At 37.6% G+C, this 17,042-nt stretch overlaps 2 protein-coding genes across 2 annotated transcripts in view; one reads left to right on the top strand and one right to left on the bottom strand.

Annotated features, from left to right (window-relative positions):
• The window catches only part of ggt1b (gamma-glutamyltransferase 1b), a 32,800-nt gene extending 19,008 nt beyond the window's left edge, over positions 1 to 13,792 (bottom strand). Inside the window, exons 1-3 of the mRNA XM_067397560.1 lie at positions 13,522 to 13,792; positions 7,629 to 7,805; positions 5,901 to 6,031 (exon numbers count right to left, since the gene is read on the bottom strand). Of these exons, the coding sequence (XP_067253661.1) occupies positions 5,901 to 6,031; positions 7,629 to 7,801 (304 nt within the window). The 5' untranslated portion in view covers positions 7,802 to 7,805; positions 13,522 to 13,792. The remainder of the gene's footprint in view (positions 1 to 5,900; positions 6,032 to 7,628; positions 7,806 to 13,521) is intronic.
• A 2,353-nt stretch (positions 13,793 to 16,145) lies between these two features.
• lrrc75bb (leucine rich repeat containing 75Bb) overlaps positions 16,146 to 17,042 on the top strand; it is a 39,915-nt gene continuing 39,018 nt past the window's right edge. The window contains exon 1 of the mRNA XM_067399086.1: positions 16,146 to 16,687. Coding sequence (XP_067255187.1) covers positions 16,406 to 16,687 — 282 coding nt within the window. The 5' untranslated portion in view covers positions 16,146 to 16,405. The remainder of the gene's footprint in view (positions 16,688 to 17,042) is intronic.

Below are 17,042 nucleotides of genomic sequence, written 5' to 3'. Positions count from 1 at the left end.
AAGGGAAAACTGAAACTCTGATTGAGTTCTCACATGCATTAATGGCTCTGTTAAAAGAATTGAAAAGTTGTAATCCCAGGGGCGTGTCTGAAGAAGATATCATGCTTAGGGATCAGTTTGCAGAGAATGTGAGAAGTAAAGAACTCTGTAGAGAGCTAAAAAGAATGATTAGACAGAAACCAAGCCTAACATTTCTTGATGTCCGCAAAGAAGCGGTTGAGTGGGCTGGGGATGGAGTGAGTTCTTCTGAAACATCAGGGGGGTCTGAGACCTTTAGTACTATTGATAGTGAAACAGTGATTGCAAAGCAGAGTTCAGATTCAATGTTAGTAGAGTTGTTTGGTATGATGAAAAGTCAGCAAAAGCAGTTAAGTGATTTAACTGAAAAAATGGCCAGTTTGCAAGTCGTTAATAGGCAGCCGCAGGGAGTGTCACGAAGATCATATGCCTTTGATCCCTCAGGACAGCCTATTTGTTTTAAGTGTCAAAAAGTGGGACATATTGGACGTTATTGTAATGAGATTGTGAACCCCGGTCAAGTATGGGGGCAGCAAAGAAATACTGTTGATAATGTATCCCAGTTCCAAGCCCCCAAGCCTGGCCAGTTAAACTAACACCCCTTGCTGTGGAGAGCCACATAGTAAATAAGGGGTTACCTGGCTCTGTTGTTCGAGAAACCGGCCCAGAAATTTTCAAACAATTGGTGGGTCAATGTCCAGTCACTGTGGTGAAGATGGGGGATGCGGAAATAAACTGTTTGATTGACACTGGTTCTATGGTCTCCATGATAACTGAGAGTTGTTTTAAACAGCATTTTGCAGGAAAGAAGACAGATGCATTGAATGAGTGTGGTTGGCTGGTGTTAAAAGCAGCCAATGGCCTAGATATCCCATATGTGGGATATCTAGAGCTAGATATCAAAATCCTGGACCAAATACTTCCAAAACAGGGGGTGTTAGTTGTGAAAGATACACTAGATCTAGAGACAAGAGAAAGAAAGAAACTGGTGCCAGGTTTGATTGGTATGAATGTAATTCGAAATTGTCATGGTCTTTTGAAGCAACAGTTTGGGTCTCAGTATTCAAAAAGTTCTATAATGCAGCAATGTGAAGTCTCTTTGAAACAGGCGTTGGAAATTTGTCAATTGCATGATACACAAAAACAATCTTTTGTGAACCTGCTGGCCCCAAGTCCAGTTAAGGTGGCAGCAGGTACTCTTCAATTGGTTTGTGCAACAAGTGGGTATACTAGACTCATGCCTAAAGAATCCTTGCTGCTAGAACCTCTAGTAGAGAGTGAGGGGAGTTTACCAGCAGACCTGTTAGTGGTAGGTTCAATAGTGTCCCCAGAAAAAGGACAATTGCTCGTCCCAATTATGAATGTGGGTACTAGTGATGTGTTTTTAAACCCACACATTCGACTTGCGTCTGTACATAGGGCTGAGGTGGTAGTAAGTGGGGGGGATTTTGATATTCAGTTTATTCCGGTACAGCAAGAACAACAGTGTACAGTTTTTATTGAACAAAGTAATGTGGCCCAGTCAGGGGTAACAGTCCCTCAACGATTTAGTACCCTTAATTTTCCTCGGTTGAATGTGGAACAGGAGGTGAAGGCTAGGGAGTTATTGAATAAATATGCCTCTGTGTTTGTTGAAGGAAGTGGGGATTTGGGGTATACTGATTTGATTGAACATCGGATTCCATTGTTAGATGATGCTCCCGTCTGTCAAAGGTATAGGAGGTTGCCCCCTACTCAATATGAGGAGGTTAAAGCACATATTAAACAATTGTTAGAGCAAAATGTCATTAGGGAGAGCTGCAGCCCATATTCATCACCGATTGTGATTGTAAAGAAAAAGGATGGATCAATTCGGATGTGCGTGGACTATAGGCAGTTGAATGCTAAAACAAGGAGAGATTCATATCCCTTGCCTAGAATTGAAGAATCTTTAGATGCTTTGAGTGGAGCATGTTTGTTTTCCACCTTGGATTTGGCAAGTGGATACAATCAAGTGGCTGTGGCAGAGGAAGATAAACAAAAGACTGCTTTTTGTACTCCTTTTGGCCTGTTTGAGTATAACCGTTTACCGTATGGATTATCCAATGGGCCAAGCACTTTCCAGCGTCTGATGGAACGCATATTCAGTGATGAAAGTTTCCAGTCAGTGCTCTTATATTTGGATGATGTGATTGTATTTTCATCAACAGTGGAGCAACATCTGGAGAGATTGGAGAAGGTCTTGCAACAACTTCAGCATCATGGACTTAAAGTTAAGCTCAGTAAATGCTGTTTTTTCCAACAAGAGGTATGTTACTTGGGTCATGTCATCTCTAGTGAGGGGGTGGCGACAGACCCTGAGAAGATTCAAGCAGTGGCAGAATGGGCGAAACCTCAGACAGCGAAAGAGCTTAGATCTTTTTTGGGATTTGCAAGCTATTACAGACGTTTTGTTCAAGGATTCGCCAGGATTGCAGCCCCGCTACATCAATTGGCCGCCGTGGGGGACAGGCTAAAGGGTAAGAAGCAAAAGAAACGAGTATACTTAACTAATGAACAATTCAGACAGAGGTGGGATGATCAATGTGAAGAAGCTTTTCAAACATTAAAAAGGAAATTAACATCTTCTCCTGTGCTAGTGTATGCTGACTTCACTAAGCCTTTCTTGCTTGAAATAGATGCCAGCCATACCGGACTCGGAGCAGTGCTTTCCCAGGATGTGGGAGGTAAGCGGAGGCCGGTGGCCTATGCTAGTAGAGGTCTAAGGGAATCGGAACGTAATATGGATAATTACAGTACAATGAAGCTGGAGTTCCTTGCCCTTAAGTGGGCAGTAACAGAGAAATTCCGGGATTATTTAATTGGAAATAAGTTCATCGTGTTTACTGATAATAACCCACTGAGCCATTTGAAGACCGCTAAATTGGGGGCGGTAGAGCAACGATGGGCCTCACAGTTGGCCATGTTTGACTTTGAAATTGTGTATCGTCCAGGAAAGAGGAATGGAAATGCCGATGCCCTGTCCCGACAAAATGCGGTAGGAGGACAGGAGGAAGGGAGTGTTTTACCTCAATCTGTAGCTGCAGTGGATGTTGTTTCAGTTTTTCCTGAATTCCAGACACAAGATTTGCAGAGCTTGCAAGAACAGGACCCCGTTATCTCCCGGTTTAAGTTCTATTGGAGTAAGGGGGAAGGGCCAGGTAAGAAAGAAAGAAAAGAGGAGTTAAAAGATACATTGGAGCTGTTGAGACAGTGGGATAAAGTGGAAGAACATGAAGGCATCTTCTATAGGGTCATCGCAGATGCTAGAGGGGGTTGGGTAAAACAGCTTCTGCTACCTCAAGTCTTAAAGCAGGAAGTTCTGAGTCAGCTGCATGACCGTCAAGGTCATCAGGGGATTGATAGAACATTTAAATTAGTACGGCAACGCTTTTATTGGCCCGGGATGTACCAGGATGTTCAGGAGCTCTGCAAGAATTGCCTTCGTTGTATTGTGTCTAAGGACGTTCAGCCTAAAGTAAGAACAGTGATGAATAGTATTCAAGCATCTAAACCCTTGGAGGTTGTGGCTCTGGACTTTACCATGCTGGAACGTTCTCAGAGTGGAAAAGAAAATGTGCTTGTTATAACTGATGTCTTTTCTAAATTTACAGTAGCCATACCTACAGCTGATCAGAGGGCCATAACAGTGGCCAAGGTGCTTGTCAAGGAGTGGATTCATCGATACGGAGTTCCAGTTCGAATTCATTCTGATCAAGGGCGGTGCTTTGAGGCCGAAGTTGTGAAGCAGTTATGTGAAATTTATGGTATGCAGAAGAGTCGAACGACAGCATTTCACCCTCAAGGTAATGGGCAGTGTGAGAGATTTAATAGAACGTTACACGACCTCCTCAGGGCCCTTCCTCCTGAAAAGAAATTAAGATGGGATGAATACTTACATGAAGTACTGTTTGCATATAATACCACTGAAAATAGCACAACTGGATTCTCTCCCTTCTTCTTGATGTTTGGCAGGAGTCCTGATCTCCCAGTTGACCATTGGTTAAGTGGTGGGGTGGCAGAAAGAAAAGGACGGGTAGAGACGTGGGTTACTGAACATCAGCATAAATTGCAACAGGCATATAAGTGGACACAGAAGCGGTTACAGAGTTTGGCGAAGCAGAGGCAAACACGACAAGGGGTTGTAAAAGATGCCAGTCTGAATCCGGGTGATCTAGTGTATCTACGAAATCGAAGAGTGAGGGGAAGAAATAAAATCCAGGACATCTGGGAGGATTTGCCGCACTGTGTGTTGGAGAGATTGGACCCGGATAAGGCGGTCTATAAGATAGTTCCAGTGGATCAATCACGTCCACCAAGGAATGTGCATCGTTTGGAGTTACGACGTTGTGTACCATTACAGAAGGACCCTGTAGAGTCAATTCAGCATCAAAGTACAGACTCCAGTTCAAGCAGAGCATCATCTGGGTCTGAGGAAGATTTGGAGGAGCTCCGAGTGGTGGTACCAGTAAGCCTGTCTTCGGGGGTGGAAAGGGAAAGGAGTGCAGAAGAGGATTGTTCCAGGGAGGAGGATCAAGTAATAACCACTGGGACAGACTTTTCAGTTCGACGCTCGCAGAGGGCTACAGCGGGACAGCATAGGAATCCCTTTAGAGAGCCACGATCTGTGCAGGGTATGGAAGCTGCAGCAATCCCCCCAGAATTAAATGATGGGTTAAGGCCCGCTTCCAGAAAAGTAGGGGAAATGGCAATGGTCCTAGAACAGTTGCTGCAGGTGATGAATGAATTAAAAAGAGTGATGAAAGAGGCGTAATTTAGTTTTTGGATTTGGGTAGCCCAGATAAATATGTAATCATCGGGACGATGATTTGATAAGTGGGGGTGGATGTGGTATTGAGCTCTGGTTAGGCGGGGTCGGGGAGGAACTATGGGAATACTTAAGGGAGACAAGCACGGAAGATTTTGAGCGATGCACAGACACCGTGGTATACACGCCAAACAAATGCGGCACTGACGGAGGATAGGGTGAGTTATATAGTCATTTTAAGGGGTTTGATTTGACAAGAAAATAGTGTGGGGTGTTTGGTTAAGGATGTGTGTTTGTAGACCGCGAGTGCTCCCGAGAACCCCAGTAACTAGAGCGACCAGAGAGTGTAACCTGGGTGTTTTAAAAGGTATGAAGTGTGAGATTGGTTGTGGGGTTTTGAGAAGAAATGTAAAGTTATTTTATTTGTATTATATGTATTTGTAGATCGGAAGCACCCCTGAGAATCCTAGTAACCAGATTGGATAGAGTAAGAGTGGGGGTTTTTTGTAACAGGTATGAAATTAATTGGAAATTATTTGTTTGTATTATTATTATTATTATTCTTTGGGAATTATGTGATGTGTGATTGATATTTTTTTGTATAATTTTGTTTTTTTTGTAACAGATTGCTTCGGTTTTGATTTAATTTGTCCCAGTTTGTTGATTTAATGTGGTTATATTTTGAGTTTGATTTATTTTGAATTTTCTTTGTTATTTGCAGTTTTGTAGGTTGTTTTGTTTCTTTTTGATGTAATTAAGTGTCTAAAAGGTTTTTTAAAGAAAAGGAACCCTTGTTAAATAAAAGAAATATTTATTAAGAAAGTGGAGTACCTTGTGGTGAGTGTAAACACCCACACAACATAAAGGATGACGGAAAAAACGGATGGTGCGTTAATTGCGTTAAATATTTTAACGCGATAAACTGAAAAAAAAAATTAATCGCATTAACGCGTTCATTTTGACAGCGCTAATAAATATAACAGTAATAAAATTAGATCTTTAAAAAAAAACATGTACATGAATTCTTCATATACACACAGACACTGCAGACTGATGTGTCAGGTTGAATCAGAGACAGGTAACGGTGACTGCATACCTGTTTTGGCATCATAAATAGTGAAGAAGAGCCCTCCTCCGATGCCCATGCTGTGGGCATTCATCAATCCCACGCACAGCAGAGCAGCGATGGCAGAATCTACAGCGGAACCGCCTCTCTTCAGGATGTCCCTGGAGTGCACACAGAGAGGGCATTTGGCATGCAAACCTGGGTATGATCATTTTAAATCAAAATGCGACAAAAAAAAAAAAAAAGAGTTTGCTGACAAATGCCACTAAAAAATATTTCAAGAAGAGTGAAAAAATGTGCGTCGACAATTTTATTTATATTTTATATATAAATATATATTTGTTATATATATATCCATGCATGTGTGAGTATTTATATATACATAATATACACAGTACACACATATGTAGCCTATTATGTAAACACAAACTTTTATTTTGGATGCGATTAATCATGATTAATCATTTGACAGCACTAGTTTGCAATATGTAAGAAATTGTCCAAGAAAACTAGTTTTCCTTAACATAAAAAGTACAAATGCGCAGTTAGTATCTTAAAGGGATAGTTCACCCAAAAATGAAAATTTGATGTTTATCTGCTTACCCACAGCGCATCCAAGATGTAGGTGACTTTTTTCTTCAGTAGAACACAAAAGATGATTTTTAACTCCAACCGTTGCCGTCTGTCAGTCAAATAATGGGAGTGAATGGCTCGTGACGACACATTGATGTCCTAAGACACGAAACGATCGGTTTGTGTGAGAAACCAAACAGTATTTATATAATTTTTTACCTCTAAAACATCACTATGTCCAACTGCGTTCAGCACTCGCTTAGTGAGGTCTGATCGCGCTCTGACAACGGCAGTGATGTCTCGCGCATATACTTCAATGAGTGCTAGACATTACTGCCGTTGTCAAAGTGATCAGACCTCACTAAGTTGGACATAGTGGTGTTTTAGAGGTAAAAAATTATATAAATTCTGTTCGTTTTCGTGTCTTAGGACATCAATGTGTCATCACGAGCCGCAGGGTTTAATTTGGATTTGTCTAAGCAAGTTTTTTGTTCCCATTCACTCCCATTATTTGACTGACAGACGGCAACCGTTGCAGTTAAAAATCATCTTTTGTGTTACTGAAGAAACAAAGTCACCTACATCTTGGATGCGCTGGGGGTAAACAGATAAATATCAAATTTTCATTTTTGGGTGAACTATCCCTTTAAGGATCTCTTTCTACCTGATGTAACTTTTAAAAATGATGTTCATCAGTGTGCTTCGATTCACTTACATAAAACCAGATCTAAATCAAGTAGATTGTTTACTTGCGTGAGGGCGGGGCAACCTGTCACTCACATGAGATCAACCAATAGCTAACCACAACCATCCAATGATTCAATCAATTCCCAGTGGACAAAATCAAGTCCCGCCCTAATTTTTTTCTTGTTCGAGAAGCTGTTTCACTCAGATGTACATCACAATAGGGAAGAAAATCTGTTGCAGTGTCTGTTTCATGCTGACTTTAAAAATAACTTTCGTTGGTGTGATTGAGGATGTATTGATGATTCAGCTAATAAAATCTCTGACGTAAATAAAACGGGTTCATTTTTAGGTTAACAAACCAAACATCTTTACAGTGTGCTCCTCATATGACCTTTGTTGTTTATTTACAATAATATAATTTCTGATGATATTTTAATGAATTCATTTTTATTTCAGCTTTAAGATTCTTAGATGGCAAAAAGTGAATGTCAATCAAACCTGCCGATCTCTGAGCATGTCCCGGCATCTGCTGCCACCGCTGCCTTGAAGTAACCAGTTTCAGGTTCAGGAGAGGCCTTCTTGCCCTGAACAGAAAAGAATACGGCCAAAAACGTGCCGACTGCAGCCAGCAGCAGCAATGTGAGGCCCAGGACAGTAGACTTCTGCACCATTTTCCTGAAACATGCATCAATTTCAATTCACATTTATTTGTATAGCGCTTTTCACGATACATATTGTTTCAAAGCAGCTTTACAGAGAATGCGTATCAACAAGTGTCTAGTTCTCTTTTGCTGGTGTATATAAACTGCTTGTTTATGTTTTTATGTCAACTTATCTGCAAGCAATTCTATCCTTAAAGAGTTCTGAAGTCAAACTGAATGTGAATTACTGATTTTAAACAGATTAGATTAGTTTTAACTGCTAATTGAAACAAACCATGGATCCCAGAGAACAGATAAGATAAATGGGGCACGTGCATTCTCATATAACCATGACCTGGCCATATTAACTTTTGCAATCAATGATTGTTAATGTAAGTTATGCTTAAAGGTGCATTTTAACCGCCTCTAACCATTATGTAACACATCATAATTCATAAAGCAGAAATACAGTAATCACTGTCAAATGCATATATATCTATGAAAAATTTCAGTTGGGATTCAGGATCCATTACAGACTTACAAATGACTTCGCTTCTGATCAATGCTGCATCTCAATACTAGTTTTACTTGAGCTTAGTGCTGTATTTGACAATATAGATCATGACATACTCTTAGATCGATTACAAAATTACACCGGTATTCAGGGACAGGCATCAGGGTGGTTTAGATCGTACCTATCTGACCGTTTCCATTTTGTTTATTTAAACAGGGAATTGTTAACATCATGCTGAAAAAAAATGATTCTTCCCACTATTTGAAATTAAGCAAAAAAATCTAATAAAACATATTTAAAAACTAAAATACCTATTATTATTCCAAATTACTTTTATACAACTTGAATGAAATGGATACAATACCAACCTGATCAAATTACATAAACTATAGTTAGTTTGTTGAAATAAGGCGCAAATGCACGTGTTGAGCATGTTCACTGAAGTCTGAGTTCAAAAAACAACTGAAGGCGGCAATGGCGATCTACTGTCTGACTTAGCGAAAAGGAAGATTTGGATGAAGAGATGTGGGTGTTTTACGAGGTAAGATATGTTTATTAATGATTTAAACTTAAACAATAACCATTTTTATGTTTATTCTATTTTGTTTTCTTAGTTTTAGCGTGAAGGCGCATTTTTGATAAATCGAATTGACCGTTATTAACTTTTATTTTAGGTCTTCTCATCTGTAAAAAGAGTAATATATGTAACTGTGATCATTTCAAAAAATTTAATTTACCTCGGCATAGTTAAATAACAAGAGTTCAGTACATGGAAATGTGAGTCTCAAACTGTTTCCTCCTTCTTATATATCACATTTGTTTAAAAGACCTCCGAAGAATCTCAACATAACATAGACTGTTACGTAACAGTCGGGGTGTACGCCCCCAATATTTGCATATGCCAGCCCATGTTCACAACATTATGAAAGGCATTAGACAAGGGCAGCAAGTAATGTCTGGATCTGTGCACAGCTGAATCATCAGACTAGGTAAGCAAGCAAGAACAATAGCAAAAAATGGCAGATGGAGCGATAATAACTGACATGATCCATGATAATATGATATTTTTAGTGATATTTGTAAATTGTCTTTCTAAATGTTTCGTTAGCATGTTGCTAATGTACTGTTAAATGTGGTTAAAGTTACCATAGTTTCTTACTGTATTCACGGAGACAAGAGCCGTCGCTATTTTCATTTTTAAACACTTGCAGTCTGTATAATTCATAAACACAACTTCATTCTTTATAAATCTCTCCAACAGTGTAGCATTAGCCGTTAGCCATGGAGCATAGCCTCAAACTCATTGCAGAATCAATGTAAGCATCAAAATAAACACTGTACTTACGCGATTAGACATGCTGCATGACAAACACTTTGTAAAGATCCATTTTAAGGGTTATATTAGCTGTTTGAACTTTTTTTATGTTGTTTAAGGCAAGCGCGAGCTCTTTAAAGGGCCACACACCCTGAATCGGCTCATTTATAATGATGCCCCAAAATAGGCAGTTAAAAAAATTAATTTAAAAAAATCTATGGGGTATTTTGAGCTGAAACTTCACAGACACATTCAGGGGACACCTTAGACTTATATTACATCTTTTAAAAAAAAGTTCTAGAGCACCTTTAAGATAACGTTATGCTGTCGACTTGACGGTGCACCGTGCATCATATTCGCATTTAGATAGATTACGCGTTATTATTATAATTATTTTTTTAATAACAGATTCGTCATTTCAGCATTCTTTGCTAACGTTATGCTTTGCAAATAAGCTAAAACTTTGCTCAAACACACTTCATTATTGTAACTTATATGTTATCTACATTAATGAATACGTTATCTATATATTATTGTCTTACAAGTATTTGTAAATTTGATAATTTCGAGATATGTATTCAACTGACTGTGTACTTTTACGAGTATATATATATAAATACCTGCTTTGTCATCTCGATGTGCATTACTTCGCTTGAAATATAATTTTGAAATATACCAAAACATTGAAAGTGTGTGTTTGTCATTCAACTGTATATAAACTAAAAAAAAAAAAAAAAAAAGTTGTGTCCATGAAAGGGAACATGAATTCTTTTAAAGTCGTAATTTCATTAAAAATACAATACAACAATAAATACAATGGGACAATAACTCAATTATGGTATGTGTAATATTTTTTCATATTTCTTGTATTAAAACTAAAATTTACTCATTTCATTTCTTTGTAAAATTGCTGATGTCGATTTTCTCATTTTTGACTTTGAGATATGTGAGTTTTGTGGCAACGTAAAGTGTGTGGAAGAAGCATCACAGAAGTGTCCAGTATGTTTCAATAATTGAAACATTCTAAGATTAAACTTGGACATTTTGAGGAGAGATTCAGTCAACTTGTTCACAGTAAATTAAGTAAGTGTTTTTGTTATTTACATTAGATTTTTTTTTGTAAATTACAATAGTTTCCTCCACAGTAGGCCTCCATCTCTTCCTTCTTCCTTTTTTTCCTCTCAGATAAAAGCAGAATTAATGCGGATAACGACTGTGCCACTTCTGTCAACGTTCATAGCAGCTTGACAGAAAAAGTGAAACTAAACAAGGTGTTATATATTTATTCATTCGTTCATTTGCTTGCTTAGGACTGCAATCCTGAAGGAACTGAGGGAGGAATTTCTGAGATCATTCTGGGCCCTTTTGTGACCCTTAAAGAAAGCGTTGAGGATGAGCCAGTGGATGTTGGCTTAGCAACAGAGGGTTTAAAACTACTACAACACTTAGGAGTTTTTCCTTTGTATGCTGTTTGCTGTTTGGATTGATCTACGCAATCAAGCTATGCTCCGTGTCTCAAATTCACTTTTGAATTCTTCCAGAAGGTACTGATAAATTTAGATTTTAGGACATCACATAGATGTTTCGATCCACTGGAAGGACTTAGAAACTTTGAAACCTAAGAAACAATGAATTGAAGACCATATGATCGATGACACTATGAACCAATGACACTAAATCAAATCAAGAGACTACACCTCATGCACCTTCTGGCTTCCTCTAACTCTGATATTCTTAAAGAGTTAGTTCACCTAAAAATGAAATTTCTGTCATTAATTACTCACCCTCATGTCGTTCCACACCCGTAAGACCTTTGTTCATCTTTGGAACACAAATTAGGTTATTTTTGCTATTATGAGCTATTTGACCTCAGATAGACTGCAACACAACTACCACTTTCAAGGCCCAAAAAGGTAGTAAAGACATTGTTAAGATAGTCAATGTGTCTGCAGTGGTTCAACCTTAATGTTATGAAGTGACAAAAAACAAAACAAAAAATAACAACTTTATACAAAATTTCCCCCCTTTTATGTCAGTCTCCTGCAGCTGAGGTTGTACACACATAATATCTTCATTTGTGTTTTGAGGATTAATGAAGGTCTTAGGGGCTTGGAGCAAAATTAGGTAAATAATTAATGAAAGAAATGTAATTTTTGGGTGAACTAACCCTTTAACAGAGATGTTAGCCTTTGTGCTATAGTCCAGGAAGTTAACTTGTGAATAGGACACTTGGGCTGCTGAATGTCTAAATGCTAAAATGTGACAGATAACAGAAAACCTGTTATATGTAAAGTCAAATATAATCCCTCAAACTGCTTTTCTTTTTTCCCCAAGTGTCCTAATTGTTTTTTTTTTTTCTTTTTACACGTTTACAAGGAAGGTTTCAGACAAGCAAAAGCACTACCATACTATGCAGAGAGATCCCAATGTTACCTTGAATATATGAAAATAATGCTTGATGTTGAAATTTGGTTCCTTGTTGATCTGTGAACTTTTTGGCACACAGACTTAAAACTAAAAAGTCAAACAAGGAGCCATAACCATTGTGTTAGTTTCGGAGAAAGCACAAAACTGCTGTAAACAGTTGTCTTAACTTGTGAAATACTGCATTATGTTTTATTTTTTGTCAGATTGGATTATTCTTATTATTCCTGCAGCAATTGAGACAATACATTTTTATGAATTTAAAATGTGTTTGACCATTTACTTAATATAAATAAATTAATTTAAGGTAGTTATATAAAGGAAGTAAGAATAAGTTATATTACGTTTTATGTATTACATACATGTATTTTTGGTGTTAAATATTTTTTTGGGTGCCACAAGGGTCTTTTTTAGGCCCTCTGCTGTTTTCAGTATACATATTATTAGAAAACCTGGAATTAGTCTCCAGTGTTATGCAGATGATACTCGGTTATATTTACTATATGTTTATTTGACCAGATGAAATTTCTAAATGATCCAAGTTGACAGAGTGTGTTAAAGATATAAAATATTAAATTTCTTCTATTAAACTTGGATAATACTGAGGTATTAGCTGTACAACAGTAATCACTGTCATGCAAGGAAGTCAATACGAAACATATCTTACAGCTGCAGATTGAATACACTTACAACATTTTCTGCTATCTTGCTAAATAAACAGTCATGGCATATTTGCAACGATTATGCATTCAAAACGCATGCAATAAATTGTTCTCTGTTAGTATTCCTCAGAGGAAATTGTAGCTAATCATGATTCTCCATTGCTTCTATTTCTAGTTTTTCTATTAAAAATGTAATGAATTGATGATTTGATGATTGTACACATGCTTAGTGTAAATCAACCCCTGATTCAAAAAATTAGTACTATATAAAGAATTACACAATGCATCCTGGCTCTTTCGTATTCTACATTTTGTTGCTTAATGTTGCTTTATGTATCCCTGCCAAAGGTAGCAAAATTTCATGCATTTATAATTTGAAAACTTGGAATAAAAAACGGCTTGTATGAAGTGAAATCCTCCTCAGAAAAGCGCCTTTTCATAGTTTCAAAGCTCTGCTACTGTCCACATTAAATCCTGTCAGACTGTGCTGTGTGTGGGAACGAACTGCAGCACATCTCAGAGAAACCTGCAGTGCCTGCAGCCAACAAAATTAAACCCACCACACAAGAGACTAGAATTTTCTCACACACAGAGAAAAGAGCAAGAGATTGTGTTATTTCCTCCTACAAATCGCAACAAAAGAGTAAAAATTACGATCCTCTGCGTTCAGTGTGTGTTCCAACATAAAAGATACAACAGGAAGGATGCTGCATAATATTTTTATACAAAAATGCTTTGCATTGTGTGAGAAAATAGTTGAAGCTCACATGATGATTCAATTAAATTCATAAATGATGAGTTTAATTGTGATTTGAGTATATGGAGTATCACCTACCTGTAGACTTCACAGGCCTCTTGTTGAGTCTCCTATAGAATGAGCCTCCTTTCCACTTGCTGACGGAGTCAACGCTGTGAACCTCTGGCTCTCAATGTCTAACTATCATGAACATCAAACTTTAACCAAATCACCCGTGGAATCATCCATAATTGTTTTATTGACACTGGTGAAAAGGGCACAGGTAGTGGTGATGGTAAATTCATGTAGACTGAAAAAGCAACCCTAGCAAATGTTTCACAACTACAGGTAGCTTTTTGTTACTCTATCACTTGTATTCACACATTTGATCTTTGAATGGTTAAGCCGTTCATGTTTTATTACATTTGCCTAGGTCTAGTGAATGATTAACTATAGGACGTTTAGTCAGTCACCACATCGGTGTTCTACGTAGACATCAAAAACACAAATGGGACTATATTCAAACTAACAGGGAATGTTCTCAGAACATTCTGGGAAGGGTCCCTCAAAGTTGTGAACATAGAACATTTGTTCAAGTTATAGGCTTACAACATTACCAAAACATAGTATTGCCGTGGTCTAGAAAACCATAGATTTTGAATTGATTAGATGCCTCTGTATTCATTATGGTCTCATTTTCACTGTGAAAGTAGTTTTAGCTGCTATCAAAGCGTACCATGATATTACCATGCGTTTGGGGATGCATATTGACAGTACTACCCATACTTTATTTTTTTTTCTTTTACAATAATACCGTGTTAATATTCTTTGAAATACTATGTATTTCAACCGCCATCTCTCCGATATTCCAAGTTAATTTCAGTATTGTGTCAGTATTGAGCCCTAGTTAAATAGAACCGGTTAATATTGTGAGGCCGACACAAGAATCTTTTCCCTTGATAATTCGGGAGCTAGTAAGTCGCATGTCCATATTTCCTGTCGGCTGTTTAGAATCAGAATTAGAGAGATCCTATTCACGGCTGTGAATGGCTGTTTTGAATCAGTTCTTTACAATGATTTGATCAAACGCGTAAGCAAAATGATCTGAATCGATTCAGTCTTAATCATTCAAACATAGCACTAAATTGTTTGGAGCAGTTTTATTCTGTAAAACAACAATGTAAAACATATACGTTAGATTCACAGAAAACAAAAAGTCATTAGGGTGGTTTAGATCGTACCTATTTGACCGTTACCATTTTGTTTATTTAAACAGGGAATTATCCAAGTTAACATCAGTAAATGATGGAGTGCCACAAGGGTCTGTTTTAGGCCCTCTGCTATTTTCAATGTACATGCTGCCTCTTGGTAATATTATTAGAAAACATGGAATTAGTTTCCATTGCCGATGATACTAGTTATATATTCCATCAGAAAATTAGTCGGTATTCGGATGTAGCATTAAGGCTGAACCACTGTTTTCTGGACCTCAAATGATGCAATGACGTTGCTGCCTATGTGTGGTTCAGAGACCCTCGGATTTCATCAAAAATATCTTAATTTGTGTTCTGAAGATGAACTCAGGTCTTATGGGTTTGGGATGACATGAGGCTGAGTATTTAATTAAAGGGTTAGTTCACTCAAAAATGAAAATAATGTCATTTATTACTCACCCTCATGCCGCTCCACACTCGTAAGTCCGTCGTTAATCTTCGGAACACAAATTAAGATATTTTTGTTGAAATCCGATGGCTCAGTGAGGCCTTCATAGCCAGCAATGACATTTCCTCTCTCAAGATCCATTAATGTACTAAAACATATTTAAATCAGTTTAAATCAGTACAGTGGTTCAATATTAATATTATAAAGCTGAAAATGCTGAAATCACATGACTTTAGTGCTCCGAACCGCTGATTCGACACGCTGATTCATTATGCTCCGAAGCTTCCTGAACCAGTGTTTTGAAATTGGCCATCACTACATAAGTCAGGTTTTTTTTTTTTTTTTTGGCGTACCAAAAATATTCTCGTCGCTTTATAACATTAATATTGAACCACTGTACTCACATAAACTGATTTATATATGTTTTAATACTTTAATGCATCTTGAGAGAGGAAATGTCATTGCTGGCAATGCAGGCCACACAGAGCCATCGGATTTCAACAAAAATATCTTAATTTGTGTTCCGAAACTTAACAAAGGTCTTATGGTTGTGGAACGGCATGAGGGTAAGTAATTAATGACAGAATTTTAATTTTTGGATGATCTATCCCTTTAATTAATGTAGAATAAAGCATTTTCTGTAAAGCTGCTTTGAAACAATATGTATTGTGAAAAGCGTTATACAAATAAATGTGAATTGAATTACCCAGTTATATATATATATATATATATATAAAAAAAACGTCTTTTTTTTTACATTTACATGTAAATGCCATATAAATGATAACCTACATCATTTTACTGTAGGCTACATCTTGGAAATGACTGGAAATATTTCTGTGAAATTGTTCTGATTAGCTTTTTTATTTTTAATTCATTTTATTCCTTTTTAATAAACACAATTCAGTAGTACCTATACTGTAGGTGCTGACAGGACAGAACGGGCTTCCCATCATCAACACTATGCTGTTGAAAGTGGGCGGAGCCGTGACTTCTGTAAACACATGTGGGAATCGAGCGCTCTGATTGGACAGCGAGTGAGACATGGGCGTGGCATATGGTGAAGCCTGGAAGAACACAAACACAGCGGAGGTTCACAGGGGCAAGAGAAACGCGGAGAAAGTGACATTTTAATAATTTCGTGCGGTGAATATGCATTTTTCCTGATGAATTTGATCCTACACGAGCAACTGAATCCGTTGAAGTGCAATTATGAGCGTGCACTCACTAAAGAGATCTTATAAGGTTTACTTTACACATGCTTTATGAAACAACAGCGTTGCATTATTCTATACTGAGACTAAAATAGGAAAGTTGAAACATGGGATCCAAGTTGACCAGGCAAAGTAGTTTGGACAGCCAGGCGACTGTCTTTCGTAGGGGTCGACAGCATCATGAACGGGATGTGGAGAAGAGGAGTGGAGGAAGAGGAGAGTTTTTATTCAGTTCTCTGATGCTCAAGTCCGACAAGCTCCCCGGAATGCTGCGCAAATCCAGTCCTAGCCCTTATGTCCGGAGAGTGGCTTGGGTTCGGGAGATCCAAACCCTGCTGAAGGAGCAGAAGATGGAACAAGCAATCGATGTGTTGAAACTGCTTAGAAAGGTACAAAACATCAATTATTCATAAACCAGATTGTATCATCTACTACAGGTTGTTGTTGTTGTTGATGCTGATGATGCTATTGCAGCAGTTTTTTCCCCCTAAGAAAAATCACAAATTTGTTGTACTGTTTCTGCAATGAGATGTATATTAAAACCCTCCTCTGAGTTCAAAATTCAAAATTAAATTTCAGCGTCTAAAACTGTTTAGATACTAAAGTCTGCAATGAAAAGTATAGATTCAAATTCAAATATTTCTAATAAAATTCTTACAAAAACATTTTATCTAGCTGCATAACATAATAATTCATTTAAATTTGAAATAAAATTGTTAAAGTTACAAACCTTACAAAACGTAC

The sequence above is a fragment of the Chanodichthys erythropterus genome, chromosome 10, assembly GCF_024489055.1.
Source record: "Chanodichthys erythropterus isolate Z2021 chromosome 10, ASM2448905v1, whole genome shotgun sequence".
Taxonomy (NCBI): domain Eukaryota; kingdom Metazoa; phylum Chordata; class Actinopteri; order Cypriniformes; family Xenocyprididae; genus Chanodichthys; species Chanodichthys erythropterus.
The sequence above is the reverse complement of the archived record's forward strand: the minus strand, read 5'-3'. Positions and strand labels throughout refer to the sequence as shown.